The sequence below is a fragment of the Haematobia irritans genome, chromosome 3 (genome assembly GCF_050003625.1).
Source record: "Haematobia irritans isolate KBUSLIRL chromosome 3, ASM5000362v1, whole genome shotgun sequence".
Lineage (NCBI taxonomy): Eukaryota > Metazoa > Arthropoda > Insecta > Diptera > Muscidae > Haematobia > Haematobia irritans.
In genome coordinates, this window is record NC_134399.1 from 185700668 (window position 1) to 185722378 (window position 21711).

A 21711-nucleotide genomic window follows, 5' to 3' on the forward strand; every position below is an offset into this window, starting at 1 on the left:
AGCTATATCTAAATTTGAACCGATTTCAATCAAATTTACCAAGCATTGGTAGAATGTCAATTCTACCCTCTGTGCAAAATTTCACGAAGATCGGTAGTAAACTTTGGCCTCTGTGCTCATATGAAAGATATATATGGGAGCTATATCTAAATCTGAACCGATTTGGATGATATTTTACAAGATTTCCGAGATTCATAAAATATTTGGATGTACGGTATTTCAAGACAATCGGTTGATAAACACGCTAACTATGACCACATCGGGGATAAATATATATGGCAGCTATATCTAAATCTGAACCGATTTTTTCCAAAACCAATAGCGATTGTCTCTGTCCCAAGAAACGGCCCTATGCCGAATTTGAGGATGATCGGACTTAAATTGCGAGCCGTACTTTGTGCACAAAATTACATATACAGACAGACGGACGGACAGACAGACAGACAGACAGACATCGCTAAATCGACACAGAATTTAATTATAAGCCGATCTGTATACTAAAAGATGGGTCTATGACCACTATTTCTTGGCGTTACATACAAATGCACAAACTTATTATACCCTGTACCACAGTAGTGGTGAAGGGTATAAATATTGACAAAATTTTCTAAAGAAATAAAATATTTACAAAATATTTTATAGAAATAAAATGTTCTTGTTTTGTTTTTTATTGTGGGTTTGTACTTCAATCATATTTGTTGTTTCGATCTCAGCTTTAAAACCATTGTGCTGACTAAACTACAAGAGTAGCTTAAGCAACAGAGGAAAAGAATGTTTTTCAAATTTATTTGGGCAAAGCCCTATAGACTGCAAGATGGTTGGATGGACGCACGTTTCGGAATTACCACATTCATCATCAGCATCCTCTACTTGCAGCAAAACTATCAACCAATTATCAGAATAAATTCAGGCAGTTCACGAATCCCATGGTGAACCACTTTGAACCTTCCGAAAAAAGGTTTATGATAGCCGGCTTATGCCGAAATAAATTCATACAAACATTTCTCTTTTCCTTTGCCACCATCAAATCATCGATTTGAGTGCAGTTGGCTGGGCTTATTTTGAGCGTGCTTTCTATTACTTCATTTGTGTTTTGTTTTTTATTGTGGGTTTGTACATCAATCACGCTCAAAATAAACCCAGCCAACTGCACTCAAATCGATGATTTGATGGTGGCAAAGGAAAAGTAAAATTCTAAGAAATAAACTGTTGACAAAATTTTCTACAAAAATAAAGTTTTGTCTACATTTTCTATAAAAAAAAAATAAAATTGTGACTACATTTCCTATAGAAATAGAATTTTGACAAAATTTTCTATAGAAATAAAATTTTGAAAAAAATTTCTATAGAAATAAAATTTTGAAAAAAATTTCTATAGAAATAAAATTTTGACAAACTATTCTATTGAAAAAAAATTTTGACAAAATTTTTTATAGACATACAATTTTGACACAATTTTCTAGAGAAATAATATTTCAACAAAATTTTCAATAGAAATAAAATTTTGACAAAATTTTCTATTGCAATAAAATTTTGACTACATTTTATAGAAATATTCTATATAGGCATTTTATAAAAAATAAAATCAGATGACAGGAATAGCTGGACAGTTACGAATATTGTTTCTATGGAAATAAAATGGTGAAAGATCGATTTATAAATGGTCTATCAGTTATGGACATTAGAGGCCATTAATTTAATGTAAAGAATTTTGAGTGGCTTTGATGAAACAAACATTCTCCCAAAAGACCGGCTCAGATGGCACGTTGGCAGAGGTTTAATTTAAAATTACAGCTTCTAAGGACATCTGGTGTATACGGAGTTTTCTCAAGTAATTATCTCCATATACAAAATCTGGGCCGACGGGAAATTTCCGCATTTATTTACGGATCTCAAATAACTAAATTCAAAATTTCTGACAAATCTTAGGCTGGGAAAAAACTTCTTAAAACAAACCGGAAGATGGGTTTATATGTAGGTTATATATCACAAAATTGTGCGGTATGACCCATCTTCGAACTCAACATGCTTGCCAAAAAAATTTAGAACGTTAGGTTCTACTGCTATATTACCTTAAAATTGTAGCTTTATCAAGAGTACATATAGGGCCAAAAATCGACATTTTAATATGTTAAAAATGGACAATACAATTGATTAATTCATCCCATATTCTAGTAAAACCTACTTTTTATATCACCGTGAAATGTCACCATGTAAATACGCTTTGAATGGCCTGAAATCCATTAATTAGTTTTTCGTTGTTCGATTAAAACCCCTCTTGGAATCTAATTTGTCGAAATATTTCTTTAGTTACAAAGATAGGAAGTGTTTTTCAAAGTTTGTTTCGCCGGAGTCGGAGTCGAGCAAAATTTCTACGACTCCGGCTCCGACTCCAGCAAAATCTTCAGCCCTGGTTTTGACAAAATTTTTTACAAAAATAAAATTTTGACTACATTTTCTTTAAAACTAAAATTTTTACTACATATATAGAAATAAAATGTTGACAATATTTTCTATAGAAATAAAATGTTGACAAAATTGCCTATAGAATTAAAGTTTTCACAAAATTTTTAACAAAAATAAAATTTTGACTACATTCTATAGAAATAAAATTTCGACAAGCTTTACTATAGAAATAAAATTTTGACAAAATTCTAAACGTTTTGCCAAAATTATATTTCTTAGAAACAAACTTATTTTCTTCCAAACAAGCTTCTATACACAGAAAATCAAATTGGAAACTATATTTGCTTGTCTAAAATTTTGTTTGGAAGGACATTGAATGGACTGATTTCTCTATGTTATCTGTACCTATATTCCCCATTCTTTAATCAACATTATGTCAAATGTCATTAAAATCGGTTAATAATAGTGGCCGGAATACTGCCAACAACAAAAACATGGGCACGCGGACGATCGATCGGTATATATTTTATGGAGCCCAAAATCAATATTTCTGGTAGGTACATGTTTTGCAGATACTATGTTGTTTAGTAGCTAAGGCACCTCCTATTTTTAAATACGTTTTAGCTTTATGATCATGATACAATAACACTTTGAATTAAAGAATGATTTCAATAATAATTTTCTTCTATGTAAAGAAATAATTTTTGAGGTTGAATGTACCAGCTCTAAACACACAGTGCCCTCTTTGAAAAATGTATCAACTTTTGGTTATGGAAAAATCTTTGAATCAGAGAAATGTGTCTTTTATTCTATATTCTTTATTTTTTTTTTTTGTTCTCAAGATAAAATTTTTTCCAAATCCTACCTTCCTTACATGTTTAAACAATGTATTTCTTTTTACTACGTCTGATATATATATATATATATATATATATATATATATATATATATATATATATATATATATATATATATATATATATATATATATATATATATATATATATATATATATATATATATATATATATATATATATATATATATATATATATATATATATATATATATATATATATATATATATATATATATATATATATATATATATATATATTATATATATATATATATATATATATATATATATATATATATATATATATATATATTCATATTCCTATAACATCATTCAGAAACAATCTCTTAAAAAAACTTTTCGCAAGTTTTAACAGTCACTTGTAACACTCGTCTTTTACAAATATTCTTAAATTTTCATTGGACATATTTGTGTTATAATGTTGACATGCTATAAAATTAACATAATAATCATTGTAGCTTTAATTTTGATTTAACACATTCAAAATGAAGTCGAAAAGAGAGGGAGAGAGAGCAAAGAAATCCTCTTTCACTAATTACAAAAGTTTGTTTCATATCAATTTGAATTATGGTCGGTAAATATGAACCCTCAAAAACTTCAAAGCCACAAAGAGCCCATAAACATCAAATGAAAATGAGAATGAAACCCAAATTCAAAATAAAAAGATTATTGTCGCAGGCACTGAAATTAAACAAAATTAGAAGTGAACTTAATTAACAAATTAATGCTTTAAAAAAATTAATATTAAATTCCTTTGGAAAAATTGAATAGAATTGGTATAAATAAAAGAAAGTATATTAAAAAGAATTTAAACAACTAAATTTATAATAAATCATAAAGTTTAATATTGGATATCGAACAAATGGAAAAAATATAACTTAGTGCATTAAAGATTTCATTACCATTAATTATAAATGACATTAAACTTACACACAACGCACGACACCGATTTAATTGGCCAAACATAAAGGCATCACCACCATCTCATAAAAATTCCTCTGTATGGTCAAAAGTCAATGGTCGTTAAATGTTTATTTTTCCCATAAACGCTTAAAGGATATTTAGTTAAGATAATAATCGTTTACATGATGATTTCCACCACCATCATTGGTATTCTTATGACTTGAGACAATAGACAATAGAAAATAATTTTTTGCCTTTCTTAATAGATTTCTAAGAAACAAAAGAGGTGACAAACAATATGCGCATACTAAAACATTTGACGACCTTAATTTCTAATAGCTGCAAATTGGTGCATCCAACGAACAAAGAAAGAAAGGAAAAAGACATTCTGAATGTTTGTAAAAATTTAAGAAAATCATTGTCTCTTCACTTATTTTAAGGAAATTCACTAACTATCTTACCATGTCCGCTTGTCACAAATTAATTAGTGTTTAACGAGTGAAATTAAAAGTAAAGAATTTATCATATCAATAGCTTTACATTTTAAATTATTTTTCATTACCATAATCATTTAATTTATTTCATATATATTAATCCACCATTCAATAATCGGCTTGGTTATGACAGTTATTCCCATTTAAAAACAAGTGAGTAAAGTAGAAAGTCGGGCGGGGCCGACTATATCATACCCTAAACCACTTCTACTGTATTAGTGAACATTGTTTGTGGGGTATCAATGGTATAGGTTTGGGCAAAACCGCATTTCCATATTTAAGAACATTAAGGGCTACATGGGAGTTTTATGACAATCTGAACAGAAATGTCTGATATTAGAAGCTATACGCATAAGCGTAGGAAGGCCTCTGGGGAGGGGGCTTAGACACCCCCAGAAAAATTTTACCCCCCCCCCCCCCCCCCCAGAATTTGAAAACCTATTTACGATTTTCCATTTTTATAAAAAATAAACAAGCCCAGCCAAAAAAGCGTCGCCAAAAAAGTAATGAAAATGATCTTTTTGGATCCGGAAGTGGTGCAAAATTGGCGAAGAAGCGTTGAATTTAACATGGGCTTGTCATAGGACGGAAGTCCTCCATTTCAACAACCGTTGCACTGAATTTGTTTTTAAGTTATTTGAAACAAAAAAATTAAAATTTCCCATTAAAAGTATGAAAAAACCAAGTTAAAAATTTAAAGAACTTCCTGAGTAGTTAAAATAAAGAACATCATTGGGAGTACAAATTCTGGAAGTGCTTTTAAAGTTGTGTCTTTGGAAGAACTTCCAAATTTTTTATGAAATAAAACATTAATTGAAATATAAATAAATGAAATATAAATTTTTAGCTAGGGGGGCTATAGCCCCCCCCCCCTAGAAAAATTGTCTAGCTACGCTAATGGCTATACGAGTAGTTGATTCTGAACTTACAGAGTTAGTATGCCACTAATATTGAGTCCATTATTAGACAAGTAAGTAAAGTAGAAAGTCGGGCGGGGTCGACTATATCATACCCTAAACCACACTTGCTGGATTAGTAAACATAAGCATTTGTGGGGTAACAATGATATAGGTATGGGAGATAAACCGCAGTTGGATATTCAAAAAAATTAAGGGGTACATGTTTATGGGTGCTTCGTCTCAATCTGACTATATCTCATAGTCAGTGTTGCTAGGGAAAATGTTCGGTTTACCCTACAAGAATAAAAAAGTTCCCTACTTTCCCTTACATTCCCAAACAATTTTCCCTACAATATTTTTCGTTAAATTGAAACAAATTTTACAAAATAAAAATGGTTGTAAGTACTTTAATATCTTAAAACATGAATATGCAACGTATATAAATTAGAATATAAATTTGTATTACCAACACGGTTGCCACAGTTGGTAGAATTCTACCCAAAATAGTATTTTTTTTCTTGTTAAATCTGTATAAAAATAAAATTTTGGAAAAATTTCTATAAACAAATTTTTGTGACAAATTTTTCTACAGAAATAAAATTTTGACAATAAATTCTATAGAAATAAAATTTTGAAAAAATGTTTTATAGAAATAATATTTTGAAAAAAATTGCTATAGAAATACAATTTTGACAAAATTTTCTATAGAAATAAAATGTTGACAAAATTTTCTATAGGAATAAAATTTTGACAAAAATTTCTATAGAAATATTTGTTTGGTAGATTTGTGATAGTCTTCAAATTTTTTTAGACTTTGTTTGGCACGAGTTGTTACCACACATTGTTAAAGATCAAGCCTTGCCGGCTTCTAATTTCCTCCTCTAGAGCCACCAAAATATAAAAATTATTACAAATTGTGTTGAGTGAAAATGTCCCTACATTGTGGTCCAACGAACAAGACGCTAAATATTAGAAAACCCCTATATATAGGGAATTTCCCCTACTTCTAGAAACACTGGCTGTAGTTGATATTGGACCTACGGAGTTAGTATGCCATTAATATTGAGCCCATTATTAAAAAAGAGAAAATCGTTCAATTAGTGTGGGTAATAAATCCAAATTTGTAAAAATCGAGCAATATTCTAATGTAAGAGCTACAAGTACGTATAAATACGATCGGCTAGTACATTAAAATTTGAATTTTGAGTAAAATTGCTTAATAATTAAGAGTACTATGGCCAAATTTGGGAAAATCGAGCGATGCATATATATGGAAGCTATATCTAAATCTGAACCAATTTGCATAATATTTTGCGGGTTTGATTAATACCACAAAAGGTTACCTTATGCAAGATTTGAGTAAGATGAGGCCTGTTTAGTCAAACATAAGGTTATTAGGGGCGAATTTTTCAAAATCGGGCGGTACATATATGGGAGCTATATCTACATCTGGACCGATTTCGATGAAATTTTGCACATATAGTTAGTATTATAGAGGACTGGATCTAGCCAACTTTGAGTAAGATCGGTTAATAAATAAGGGTTCTATGGCCAAATTTGGGAAAATAGGGCTATACATATATATGGGAGCTATATCTAAATCTGAACCAATTTCGATTTTTGCACATATAGTTAGTGTTATAGAAGACTACATTTAGCCAAATTTGAGTAAGATCGGTTGATAAATAAGGGTTTTATGGTCAAATTTAGAAAAATCGGGCGGTACATATATATGGGAGCTATAGCCAAATCTGAACCGATTTCGATGATTTTTTTCACATATACCCAGCAAAAAAAGCGTCGCCAAAAAGTCATGAAAATGTTCTTTTCGGATCCGGAAGTGGTGCAAAATTGACGCAGAAGCGATGAATTTAACACAGGCTTGTCATAGGACGGAAGTCCTCCATTTCAACAGCCGTTGCACTGAATTTGCATCACTTCTTTAGGTGGGATCCGATGTAAATTAAAAAATTCTGTGATATTTTGTCAAATAAATAATTTTTATAATTTTTTATAATTTTTAATCGATTCTAACGCTTGTCGGAAACGTTTGACCTCAAATATTTTCAAAAATTCACATTTTTTTCAGATTGGATTTAGCATTTTTTTCGACAAACTTTAAATTTAATTTATGAATTCTTGCTCTGTTTTTAACCTATTTGAAACAAAAAAAGTTAAAATTACCCATTAAAAGTATGAAAAAACCAAGTTATAAAAAATTGACTTAAAAGAACTTCCTGGGTAGTTAAAATAAAGAACATCATTGGGAGTGCATCTTCTGGAAGTACTTTTAAAGTTGTGCCTTTGGAAGAACTTCCAAATTTTTTTGCTGGGTAATTAGTGCTATAGAAGATTACATATAGCCAACTTTGAGTAAGATCGGTTTATAAATAAAGGTTTTGTGGCCAAATTTTGGAAAATTGGGCGATACATATATATGAGAGCTATATCTAAATCTGAACCGATTTGGATGAAATTTTGCAGACTTGAAGGGAGATGCAAAAGATTACATTTTGCCAAATTTGGTGACGATCCGTTTGAAAAAAAGCACAACGTGACCCCATTTGTCGAAATCAGGCGATACATATATATATATGGGAGCTATATCTAAATTTGATCCGATTTCTTCCAAATTCAATAGCGTTTGTCCTTGTGCCCAAAAAACTCCCTGTACCAAATTTCATCAATATCGGTTAATAATTGCGACCGGAATCCTGTGAACAACAAATACATGGATAGACGGACGGACGGACACCAAGCGCTAGATCGACTCAGGAGGTGATTCTGAGCCGATCGGTATATATTTTATGGGGTCTACAATCAATATTTCTGGTAGACACATTTTTTGGCAGATCAAACTTATTATACCCTGACTAATATGTGGTTTAGGGTATAAAAATGTTTCACATTTTTTGTCTATATGGAAAAGCGCCAACAATATACCAAAAATAAAAATCTACAATTTCTGGTAGAATTCTATCAACTTTGCCAAACGTGTCTACCATCCAATTTTACTACTTGAATATTTAGAAATAAATTTTATTCATAAATACAAGGCAAGCGAACTGCCATTTTCATATCTCCAGCATTTGGAAGACGATCTTGGTGTTGTGGTTCGAAGTCTTGATCTTGTTGCTGGATTTGACAATATTTTAATTTTTAAATTATCACTTAAATTCTACAGCAGAGCATTATGGTTCATAAAAAAACACACACACACTTGTCAAAAATGTATTGGGCATTTTTGTGGGAAATTTAAATTGGGCATTTTTTGAGACGAAAATATCATAATTTGGGGAGAAGAGCCAGAAAACTACTTGCAATACTTCATATAGCCCCCACATACATCAGTCTCGCCAAATTGGCTGGAATTAGAAATCGAAATTTCCCGATTTTAACAGGTTGGCTGATAAGTCCCCGGTCTAACAAAGAAAAACACATTTTTTGTCAAAATTCGTTTTTATTATTCAACATAATTCCCTTCAAGAGCGATACAACGATTATAACGACCTTCCAATTTGTTGATACCGTTTTGGTAGTACTCCTTCGGGTTTGCCTCAAAATAGGCCTCAGTTTCGGCGATCACCTCTTCATTGCATCCAATTTTTTTTCCCTGCAAGCATCCTTTTGAGTTCTGAGAACCAGAAAAAGTCGCTGGGGGCCAGATCTGGAGAATATGCTGGGTGGGGAAGCAATTCGTAGCCCAATTCATAAATTTTTGCCATCGTTCTCAATGACTAGCGGCACGGTGCGTTGTCTTGGTGGAACAACACTTTTTTCTTCTTCATATGGGGCCGTTTTGCCGCGATTTCGACCTTCAAACGCTTCAATAATGCCATATAATAGTCACTGTTGATGGTTTTTCCCTTCTCAAGATAATCGATAAAAGTTATTCCATGCGCATCCCAAAAAACAGAGGCCATTACTTTGCCAGCGGACTTTTGAGTCTTTCCACGCTTCGGAGACGGTTTACCGGTCGCTGTCCACTCAGCCGACTGTCGATTGGACTCAGGAGTGTAGTGATGGAGCCATGTTTCATCCATTGTCACTTATCGACGGAAAAACTCCTATGTATTACGAGTTAACGGCTGCAAACACCGCTCAGAATCATCAACACGTTGTTCTTTTTGCACAGAGCTTCCACATATCCAAATATTGATGAATGATATGACTAACACGTTCCTTTGATATCTTTAAGGCCTCTGCTATCTCGATCAAGTTCATTTTACGGTCATTCAAAATCATTTTGTGGCTTTTTTGATGTTTTCGTCGGTAACCACCTCTTTCGGGCGTCCACTGCGTTCACCGTCCTCCGTTCTCATTTCACCACGCTTGAATTTTGCATACCAATCAATTATTGTTGATTTCCCTGGGGCAGAGTCCGAAAACTCATTATCAAGCCAAGTTTTTGCTTCCACCGTATTTTTTCCCTTCAGAAAACAGTATTTTATCAAAACTCGAAATTCCTTTTTTTCCATTTTTTTCTCAACGCTCTATCTCACAAACTAATTGACTTACAGACGTCAAATTTTGACACGAATAATTTGAAGCTTGGTACTATATAAAAATAATATGCATTTAATACTAGCGACGCCATCTACACGGATGAAAAAGACTGTTTTTCATATGTTTGGCTATAAACATTATATGTTTGGAACACAAATTTTTAAACACAATATTTTTGAGTGCAAGCATATAATGTTCATAAACTAGCATAACATGTTTGGGACATATATGTTAATATGTTAAAACGTATTATGTTTGGGACATAAAATGTTTGTAAATATAATATGCTTGAATAAAAACATATATTAATTTAGAAATAGCCTATAAACATATATGTGTTTAGTAGCTTGGAGCGTTATTTAACAGGGAGCGATATTGAATTAAGTTGGTGGTTGTTGCTTGTTATTACAAAATTAACATTTTATTTTTCCTTGGGCAATTGATCAGCTACTTCTTTGATCCTTACAAACTGTGTGGTCCGCTGTTCGAATCCCCGTCCGGCAAAAGGTAAAATTAAAATAAAAAAAAAATCATAAAATTGAATAATTTCTTCTACAATGTTTGTATTACAGAAGAAGGTGCTAAGAACTAAAAAATCTCGTGGAAGTGAGAAAGATGTCGGGGAATATACAATTGGGCAGAAACAAAATTTTGAGCATTCAGGTCGAAAACCTATGTTGTTAGCACCTATATTACCTGTTTATTTCCATAATTCATTATGATTGTAAATATATAAATAAATAAATAAAATTTTGAGCACAATATTGTTTGGGAGAATTTTTTTTAAGCATATAATATTTTTGGGTGCAAAATGCTTCGAAACATATTATATGTTCACATAATAACATATTGTTTTTTGGAAGACAACATTATTGAATCTGGATACAAAAATACAAAATGTTTGGAACTTAGACTACCCAAACATATATTGTTTAGACCAATATGCTTTCAAACATATTATATATTGGAAGAGATCAAACATATAAATGTTTGGGCAATACCCAAAAATATATATGCTTGAAGCAAAATATGTTTGGGAGTATATGTTACAGAAGCGATTTTTTGTGAGCGTGTATGTGTCATATTATTTAAATCATATATCATTCGATTATATTGTACGCTTTACCCCCATTTTCAGAAAGCTCCGTTAGTGCTACGTTAGCTAACGAACTTTTAAACCGTATGTTACTATGGTTATGCCTGTCATCTTGTCTACATATATTTTTCAGTTAAAGTTAACCTGAGAGAAGATATTTCGATTTTACTTTCTGTTAACTGGGAGTTAAGGTCTAACGGAGATACATGAAAATGGCCGTTAGACTTATAAATCCAGAATCTTATATAGTCTCCATCAAGTATGTTTCATGAAATCCACCAGAAATTCTGTATATTTCCTAGTAACCCGCTACGACAATGTCAAAGGGTATTTTTTTAGTTGATCCATGGTGGTGGGTATTTACAATTCGACCTACCTGAACTTACGGATGTACATATTCGTTAAACTTATTTTCCATATTCAAGAATTTTCTCATTGATTATTCTGTCTACATCATAAATAGAATTTGTATTGTGTATTATAATTAAATGGTCAATAGCAGTGGCAACGTTTTTTTTTTTTTCAACCAAGATCAAGGCTTATTCGTTCATTCATACATATTCAATGGATCTCGTAGTAGAGATGTGGAATTATGCATGGCAAAAAAATTTAGCTTTAGCTGTCATATCCTCATCTCGGATGGCAAGAATGTTGGTGTCGTCATTGTTGCTGGTCATACCGTCAAGATGCACATACCCCCGTCATTCATTGCCAATCGATAAATTTTAATTGCAAATACTATTTGCAGTGTGCGTTGTTGTTATCATCACAAAATATGCAATACAGCTCTATATATAGTGGCAAAAATTCCACATTCTTCGAGCAAAAGGGGTAAAAAATTCTATTGAATCGATTGGCGTTTAGTATAGTTTTAGATGGTGATAATCTAATTAAAGTTGAGAAAGAGATGTAAATGTATCAGTAAAATGTTTTCCGTTTAATGTCTCCTCCAAACACTGAATACAGAATATTTACGTGGTATTTAAGATTTTAAAGTAGTATGTCTTTGAACTAAGGCAACTTTTCTTTAAAGTAAAGAACACAATTGTTTATTTAAAAATATTGTCGTTAAATTAACTGGTATAATGCATTTTTAGATTTAAGATAAAAACGCTTCAAATATAGACTAAGACTTATTTTGAGGATTTTGTATCTTTGGTTTAAAGTTTTTTATTTTTTTTTATTAAGTAAGGAAAGTCTAAAGTCGCGCGGGGCCGACTATATTATACCCTGCACCACTTTGTAGATCTAAATTTTCGATACCATATCACATCCGTCAAATGAGCTGCGGGCTATATATAAAGGTTTGTCCCAAATACATACATTTAAATATCACTCGATCTGGACAGAATTTGATAGACTCTACAAAATCTATAGACTTAAAATTTAAGTCGGCTGGAACACAATGTTAGTAAAAAACAAGTAAGGAAAGTCTAAAATCGGGCGGGGCCGACTATATTATATTATAATTTTTCATACCATATCACATCCCTCAAATGTGTTGGCGGCTATATATAAAGGTTTGTCCCAAATACATATATTTAAATATCACTCGATCTAGACAGAATTTGATAGACTTCTACAAAATCTATAGACTCAAAATTTAAGTCGGCTAAAGCACTAGGGTGGAACACTATGTTAGTAAAAAATATGGGAAACATATAAATCTGAAGCAATTTTAAGGAAACTTCGCAAAAGTTTATTTATGATTTATCGCTCGATATATATGTATATGGAGTAGAATTAGCATTATTGCTATGCGTGCCAAATTTGGTTGAAATCGGTTCAGATTTAGATATATCTCCCATATATATGTTTTTCTGATTTCGACAAAAATGGTCAAAATACCAACATTTTCCTTGTAAAATCGCCACTGCTTAGTCGAAAAGTTGTAAAAAGGCCCTCTGGGTGTTGCAAACATATGCACTAACTTATAATACCCTGTTCCACAGTGTGGAGCAGGGTATAAATATGGGAAACGTTTAAATCTGAAGCAATTTTAAGGAACCTTCGAAAAAGTTTATTTATGATTTATCGCTCGATATATATGTATTAGAAGTTTAGGAAAATTAGAGTCATTTTTACAACTTTGCGACTAAGCAGTGGCGATTTTACAAGGAAAATATTGGTATTTCGACCATTTTTGTCGAAATCGGAAAAACATATATATGGGAGCTATACCTAAATCAGAACCGATTTCAACCAAATTTTGCACGCATAGCTACAATGCTAATTCTACTCCCTGTGCAAAATTTCAACTAAATCGGAGCAAAAAATTGGCCTCTGTGGTCATATGAGTGTAAATCGGCCGAAAGCTATGTATTGGAGCTATATCTAAATCTGAACCGATTTCAACCAAATTTTGCACGCATAGCTGTAATGCTAATTCTACTCCCTGTGCAAAATGTCAACTAAATCGGAGCAAAAACTTAGCCTCCGTGGTCATATGAGTGTAAATCGGGCGAAAGCTATATATGGGAGATATATCTAAATCTGAACCGATTTCAACCAAATTTGGCACGCATAGCTACAATGCTAATTCTACTCCCTGTGCAAAATTTCAACTAAATCGGAGCAAAAAATTGGCCTCTGTGGTCATATGAGTGTAAATCGGGCGAAAGCTATATATGGGAGATATATCCAAATCTGAACCGATTTCAACCAAATTTGGCACGCATAGTTTCAATGCTAATTCTACTCCCTGTGCAAAATTTCAACTAAATCGGAGTTAAAAATTGGCCTCTGTGGTCATATGAGTGTAAATCGGGCGAAAGCTATATGTGGGAGTTATATCTAAATCTGAACCGATTTCAACCAAATTTGGCACATATAGCTACAATGCTAATTATACTCCCTGTGCTAAATTTCAACTAAATCGGAGTTAAAAATTGGCCTCTGTGGTCATATGAGTGTAAATCGGGCGAAAGCTATTTATAGGAGATATATCTAAATCTGAACCGATTTCAACCAAATTTGGCACGCATAGCTACAATGCTAATTCTATTCCCTGTGCAAAATTTCAACTAAATCGGAGCAAAAAATTGGCCTCTGTGGTCATATGAGTGTAAATCGGGCGAAAGCTATATATGGGAGATATATCAAAATCTGAACCAATTTCAAGCAAATTTTGCTCGCATAGCTACAATGCTAATTCTATTCCCTGTGCAAAATTTCAATTAAATCGGAGTAAAAGATTGGCCACTGTGGTCATATGAGTGCAAATCGGGCGAACGATATATATAGGAACTATATCTAAATCTGAACCGATTTCAATAAAATTTGGCACACTTGACTATAGTACAAATTGTTCTTCTTGTGCAAAATTTTAAGCAAATTAGGGTAAAACTCTGGCTTCTGGGGCCATATATGTCCATATCGGGCGAAATATATATATGGGAGCTATATCTAAATCTGAACCGATTTCTTCCAAAATCAATAGGGTGCTATTCTGAGCCAAAATACATACTTGTGCAAAATTTGAAATCGATTGGACTAGAACTGCGACCTATACTTTGATTACAAAAATGTGTTCACGGACAGACGGACATGGCTATATCGGCTCAGGAGTCCACCCAGAGCATTTTTGCCAAAGACACCATGTGTCTATCTCGTCTCCTTCTGGGTGTTGCAAACATATTCACTAACTTATAATACCCTGTTCCACAGTATGGCGCAGGGTATAAAAATTGAATTAAAAGAACTTCCTGGATAGTTAAAATAAAGAACATCATTGGGAGTGCATCTTCTGGAAGTGCTTTTGTAGTTGTGCCTTTGGAAGAACCTCCACATTTTTTTTTTTTGCTAGCTAACCAAATGGGTAATATTTTGAAAAACAATAAAGCGATTTACGGTGAAAATATTTGTTTTCGTTCTTTAAACCCGAAATATTGAAGCCATCCGCCGTATATGCACTGACAAAAACAGACTCTTACCCAGTTCTAAAGATTTAGACTCTCTATTGACATCAATGATATTGAGCAAAATGAAAAGCAAGGAATAAAACTAAGGATGCATTTAAGGCACAACTCACCATTACAATTAAGTTTATCGTACTGGATCCTTAGAATTTATTAAATTTTCCATATTATCAACTTAAAATTCTAAATTCAAACATTGACTTGTGGTCAAGTTAAAAATCGTTTTTGACTACCATCAAAAATCACATTCGTGTTTTTAGAGACAAGAAATATTTGTCTTTAGGAAAATATTTTTTCAGTTTGTATATGGAAGGTATACAGGCTTCCCCTACCCTCATGACCTTGTTACCATGATTTCAGGTTTATATTTAAATTGATACAATTTTTGGATTAAGAAACGAAAACGAACTATACCATTAACAACCATGTAATCAAATCTCATTCTAAGAACAACTGCACCATTATGCAATAACTCCTAACAGAGAAGAATAAATACAAAGCCAAGCAGATTAGTGTGTAATGATTCAATTAATTATGCAATTTGTTATTCTAAATGTTTGCTGATTATTGTCTCGCACGCTGAGTTCACGAAGCGTTAAATAACAGAAAGAACTGGCCAACTGATTGATGTAGACAACAGAAATATGCTGTTGGTGCAGTGCAATAACAAACTGGCAACAATTGTAAGATAATAGAGCTTGTATGCTTCTATGCTTGCAGTGATGAATGGTATTTCCCGTATAATTTGATTGGCTCTTCTGATAATAAATCACACACACCAAGCTGAGGATAAACTACATATTAATTAAATTCTACAATTGCATTTTTTTTTAGTTTGGTTTCTCTATATTGCGCTTTCATAGTGACCGTCTGGTGAAAATTCTGCATCATTAATTCATTGAGATGTGAATAATCATCAATGAATTCATTAATTAGTAGTTAGGTACATATGAGTGTGCAGGGATCATTGAAAGTTCATTGGAATTAATGACAATAAAATTTGCATGATTGATTACACAGTGCAACACAACAATTCCAAACAAAACAAGTAAGGAAAGTCTAAAGTCGGGCGGCGCCGACTATATTATACCCTGCACCACTTTGTAGATCTAAATTTTCGATACCATATCATATCCGTCAAATCGATCTGGACAGAATTTGACAGACTTCTACAAAATCTATAGACTCAAAATTCGGCTAATGCACTAGGGTGGAACACCATGTTATGTTATAAAATATGGGAAACATTCAAATATGAAGCAATTTTTTTTTTGGAAACTTCGCAAAAACTTATTTATGATTTATCGCTCGATATATATGTATTAGAAGTTTAGGAAAATTAGGGTCCTTTTTACAACTTTTCGACTAAGCAGTGGCGATTTTACAAGGAAAATGTTGGTATTTTGAACATTTTTGTCGAAATCAGAAAAAACATATATATGGGAGCTATATCTAAATCTGAACCGATTTCAACCAAATTTGGCACGCATAGCAACAATGCTAATTCTACTCCCTGTGCAAAATTTCAACTAAATCGGAGCAAAAAATTGGCCTCTGTGGTCATATGAGTATAAATCGGGCGAAAGCTATATATGGGAGCTATATCTAAATCTGAACCGATTCCAACCAAATTTGACACGCATAGCTACAATGCTAATTCTACTCCCTGTGCAAAATTTCAACTAAATCGGAGCAAAACATTAGCCTCTGTAGTCATATGAGTGTAAATCGGGCAAAAGCTATATATGGGAGCTATATCTAAGTCTGAACCGATTCCAACCAAATTTGGCACGCATAGCTACAATGCTAATTCTACTCCCTGTGGAAAATTTCAACCAAATTGGGGTAAAACTCTGGCGAGAGATAGACACATGGTGTCTTTGGCAAAAATGCTCAGGGTGGACTCTTGAGTCGATATAGCGATGTCCGTCTGTCCGTGAACACATTTTTGTAATCAAAGTCTAGGTCGCAGTTTTAGTCCAATCGACTTCAAATTTGGCACAAGTATGTGTTTTAGCTCAAAACACATCCCTATTGATTTTGGAAGAAATCGGTTCAGATTTAGATATAGCTCCCATATATATATTTCGCCCGATATGGACTTATATGGCCCCAGAAGCCAGAGTTTTACCCTAATTTACTTATAATTTTGCACAAGAAGGACAATTAGTACTATAGTCAAGTGTGCCAAATTTTATTGAAATCGGTTCAGATTAAGATATAGCTCCCATATATATCTTTCGCCCGATATGGACTAATACGGTCTCAGAAGCCAGAGTTTTACCCCAATTTGGTTGAAATTTTCCACAGGGAGTAGAATTAGCATTGTAGCTGTGCGTGCCAAATTTGGTTGGAATCGGTTTAGATTTAGATATAGCTCCCATATATTTGTTTTTCTGATTTCGACAAAAATGGTCAAAATACCAACATTTTCCTTGTAAAATCGCCACTGCTTAGTCGAAAAGTTGTAAAAAGGACTCTAATTTTCCTAAACTTCTAATACATATATATCGAGCGATAAATCATAAATAAACTTTTTCGAAGTTTCCTTAAAATTGCTTCAGATTTAAACGTTTCCCATATTTATACCCTGCTCCACACTGTGGAACAGGGTATTATAAGTTAGTGCATATGTTTGCAACACCCAGAGGACCTTTTTACAACTTTTCGCCTAAGCAGTGGCGATTTTACAAGGAAAATGTTGGTATTTTGACCATTTTTGTCGAAATCAGAAAAACATATATATATGGGAGCTATATCTAAATCTGAACCGATTTCAACCAAATTTGGCACACATAGCAACAATGCTAATTCTACTCCCTGTGCAAAATTTCAACTAAATCGAAACAAAAAATTGGCCTCTGTGGTCATATGAGTGTAAGTCGGGCGAAAGCTATATATGGGAGCTATATCTAAATCTGAACCGATTCCAACCAAATTTGGCACGCATAGCTACAATGCTAATTCTACTCCCTGTGGAAAATTTCAACCAAATTGGGGTAAAACTCTGGCTTCTGAGACCGTATTAGTCCATATCGGGCGAAAGATATATATGGGAGCTATATCTAAATCTGAACCGATTTCAATAAAATTTGGCACACTTGACTATAGTACTAATTGTTCTTCTTGTGCAAAATTATAAGTAAATTAGGGTAAAACTCTGGCTTCTGGGGCCATATAAGTCCATATCGGGCGAAATGTATATATGGGAGCTATATCTAAATCTGAACCGATTTCTTCCAAAATCAATAGGGATCTGTTTTGAGCTAAAACACATACTTGTGCCAAATTTGAAGTCGATTGGACTAAAACTGCGACCTAGACGTTGATTACAAAAATGTGTTCACGGACAGACGGCCATCGCTATATCGACTCAAGAGTCCACCCTGAGCATTTTTGCCAAAGACACCATTTCCAATATTTGTGTCCTAAATTTAATTTAAAAAAATCTTGAAGCAAAGATTATAAACTTTATCTTAATTAAAATGTCATTATTTTATAGAAATTTGTCTTTAGTAATTTATAAATTGCGCATCTTCAAATTTAGGTTGCGTAATCTTAAATATCACATAAATATTTTTTTCAGTGTAGAATCAAGTACATACGCAAAACTCACATTTAAAAGATAATCGTGTCTTAAATGTATCCTTACTTGAATTCTCCGCTTTTTTGACTTGGAATCAGTACCAAAATAATTAGTGTAAAGATAAAATCTTTGGAACCGAACATAATTTTTTTCAGTGCAGTAAGGACAAATAAAGGAAGTTTCCAAAAAATATTTTAAATATGTACAAACCTCTTTCTCAGCAGATGTGGAATTTCCGATAAAATATTTGCCTAAATTTTTCTGTATGTAGAGATAAAAGTTGAAAAAAATTATGAAATTTTTTTTTCTGTGTACGAGTTCAATCTGAAATATCTATGCTATCCGTTTACTGATACTTCTGCTTCAGGCTGAAAGTAAAGTACTTACCCGACTTAATAATTTAATTCCATGTAATTGTTCCATGAACTTGTTTGATGTTCTTGGTGTCACTTGTTTTCATTGCGAACATTTGGTTCGATGTTGTAATCCATGGTAGACAAGTACATTCATTCCTCTTGTAGACCAAAAACAAATGACCATTTCAAAACTCACCCCCCTCAAATAAAATTGTTTACAGGCAATACAAACTCAAAACACAGAAGGCAATGCCACCAGTTGATATCGATAAACTCCACAATATCAACCCCTAAAACGAACATAGCACATGTTGCCTGGCAACCGGTAAAAGAAAAGGGGGAAACATGGGAAAGTGGTATTCAAGCAACCATACTCGCTTCAGTTTTTTTTACATTTATTTCCAACGAAAGCTCTTAGGAAAGTGACCACAATTTAAGCGAAAAAAAAAAATCAATTTTACTAAGGCAAATCATCAGAGAAAGAATGTCCTTCAAGGAAGTAAGAGGTAAGAAATCAATATTTCTTTCAGAAGGAGCCTTAATCTCAGACTTCCGGGCACATTTCAGATTTGGCTGAGCACTTAAAACTTTTGGGATATCCTCATACATTTCCCTTGCAAGCTTTGTCTTCGAATTTCGGCTGTTTGGCCTCTTTCTATGTGGTGGCTGAGGTTCTACAATGGCTTGCGGGCCTTTTGGAGCCGGGTGCAATATTACCAGGTGGTATAACCACCCAAGATGAAAGGGTCTTACTTATTCGTTCGGCCACAGAGTTTTTCGTTACCAAATCGGCCATAAAATTGAATCCACGAAAACTTTATGCCGCCTCAGCAATAACTGCAGGTGAATTGCAGAAAATTACTCGCTTGCTCATAGCCCCCAATTCGGGGGAAGACAACCAGGAAGAAGATGATCACTATCGTAGTTTGAATCAGGTAGATATTGGTGATAAGATCGAAGACTTACGTAGAGCTAGAGAGTTATCCTCGGATCTAACCCAGAGAGGAGCCACTCTGCATGAATTGCTACAAAAAGAAATGCACAACAAAGAGGCCAGATTGGCTCAAGCCAATAGGCCCATGGAATTGGCTTCAGTAGAAAGGACTCTAAAAAATGCAGTCGCCTCTTCCCAATTAAAGCTACAATCGAATAGAGCTCAATTGGAAAATGCTCGAGTCGAACTAAATGCTCTTCAATCAAAGCTACAGAGGAAGAAAGCTGAATTGGAAAGGACCAAACAACGTTTGGAGGCTTTACAGAAAATTCGTCCTGCCCATATGCAAGAATTTGAGGAATACGAGAAGGAATTGAAAAATCTATTCCAGCAATATTTCCTACGCCTTCATATACGAGATGCTTTGAGAGCTCAATTTGAAGCTCGTACCAAACGCTCTACACCCATATCCTCACCCCTTTTGCAAAAACCCAATGAAAGTTCTATGCCCTTCATACCTGAAGGCTTATTGGCAGATGATGATGAGGATCTAGATGATGATGAGGCTCGACTGGAAGGTAGTTCAGCTTTGGATAATGAAATACCCGATGATCATCCATCCATGAAGAATAGAAAAAATACTGCCTCAACCAAGCGTCCTGGTACAGCTACATCACGCATGCGCCCCACCACTGGTAGAGGTCGTAAAGGCACTGCCCTTATGAATGCCGCCAATGTTGGGAAAAATGATAACTCGACCAAATCGGATAATCAAGATATGGATAATGAAAGTTCATTTGGTAGCACTGATAGTGATTTTGATATGGCTGAACTTTTGGGTATCAGTACAAATGCTACTGGAGGAGCTGTATTGGGTTCTGGCGATGGCACCAATATGGACGATGATGATTGTAAGTGGAATATGTTAAGGAGTAATCGATTTCTTGATTTGAAATTTATGTTTGTGTCTTTTTTCAGTCGATTTGAATTCAATGGACAGTATCAGTATTTCAAAGATTACTGGGGAATTACAAGTTCGTCCCAAGACTGCTGTTAAACCTGAACATCATAGCGATGAAGATTTTTAAAAGTGACTCATATATTTAACCCCCGAATTTTTTCTATCAACTGGCAATCTATATATTTTGAGATTTTGACATTTTAATAAAAATAAACATCCATCCAACTAAGCTAAAAATCTTAAAATCGTTACTATTCGACAAGTGAAGACCGCGCTGCGTTTGGCTGGAATGAATGTTTTGTATGGGTTACTAATTTCTGACAGATTTATTCCGGACACAGTTCATTTCTGTATTTAAAGGCTTACAAAAACATTTTTATCCGTGATGAAATTTAAGCGTGATAGCTTTTTATTTGACTGGAAAACAACAAGTGGCTATAGCTTTTAAATGTGAATAAATGTTTTGTTTCTCGTTCCATTGCTGGTTCTCGTGATACTGGCGAACAAAACAGTAACAAAACCATAAATTATCCGAAATCCGCGCCGCAGTGGTAGAAAACTTGAACATATCACAAGAATAAATGCAACACATACATATTGAAAAATGTGCTTGGAATAAATCCATTGAAGTTTCAAAATGTACAAGAGCTCCCGATGCACAAAAAATTAGATTGTAAAGAGTCAAGAATTTGCTTCACTTTGTTTTTTTCTACAAAGGGCAGTCATACCAAATTGTCCCGTTTTGTGAACAAACAAAATAATTGAATTTACAA

At 33.4% G+C, this 21711-nt stretch overlaps 1 protein-coding gene and 1 long non-coding RNA gene across 2 annotated transcripts; both read left to right on the forward strand.

Annotated features, from left to right (window-relative positions):
* The first annotated feature begins 10547 nt into the window (after nucleotides 1–10547).
* On the forward strand, nucleotides 10548–10850 carry LOC142230678 (uncharacterized). Its single transcript, XR_012720770.1, has 2 exons — nucleotides 10548–10595; nucleotides 10661–10850. It is a non-coding gene; the product is annotated as an uncharacterized LOC142230678 (long non-coding RNA).
* Nucleotides 10851–19341: 8491 nt separating this feature from the next.
* On the forward strand, nucleotides 19342–21169 carry Cluap1 (clusterin associated protein 1). The gene is made up of 3 exons (XM_075302106.1): nucleotides 19342–19549; nucleotides 19611–20888; nucleotides 20956–21169. The coding sequence occupies exons 1-3, from the start codon at nucleotides 19528–19530 to the stop codon at nucleotides 21063–21065; spliced, it is 1410 nt and encodes a 469-aa protein (XP_075158221.1). The 5' UTR covers nucleotides 19342–19527; the 3' UTR covers nucleotides 21066–21169.
* The last annotated feature ends 542 nt before the right edge of the window (nucleotides 21170–21711 follow it).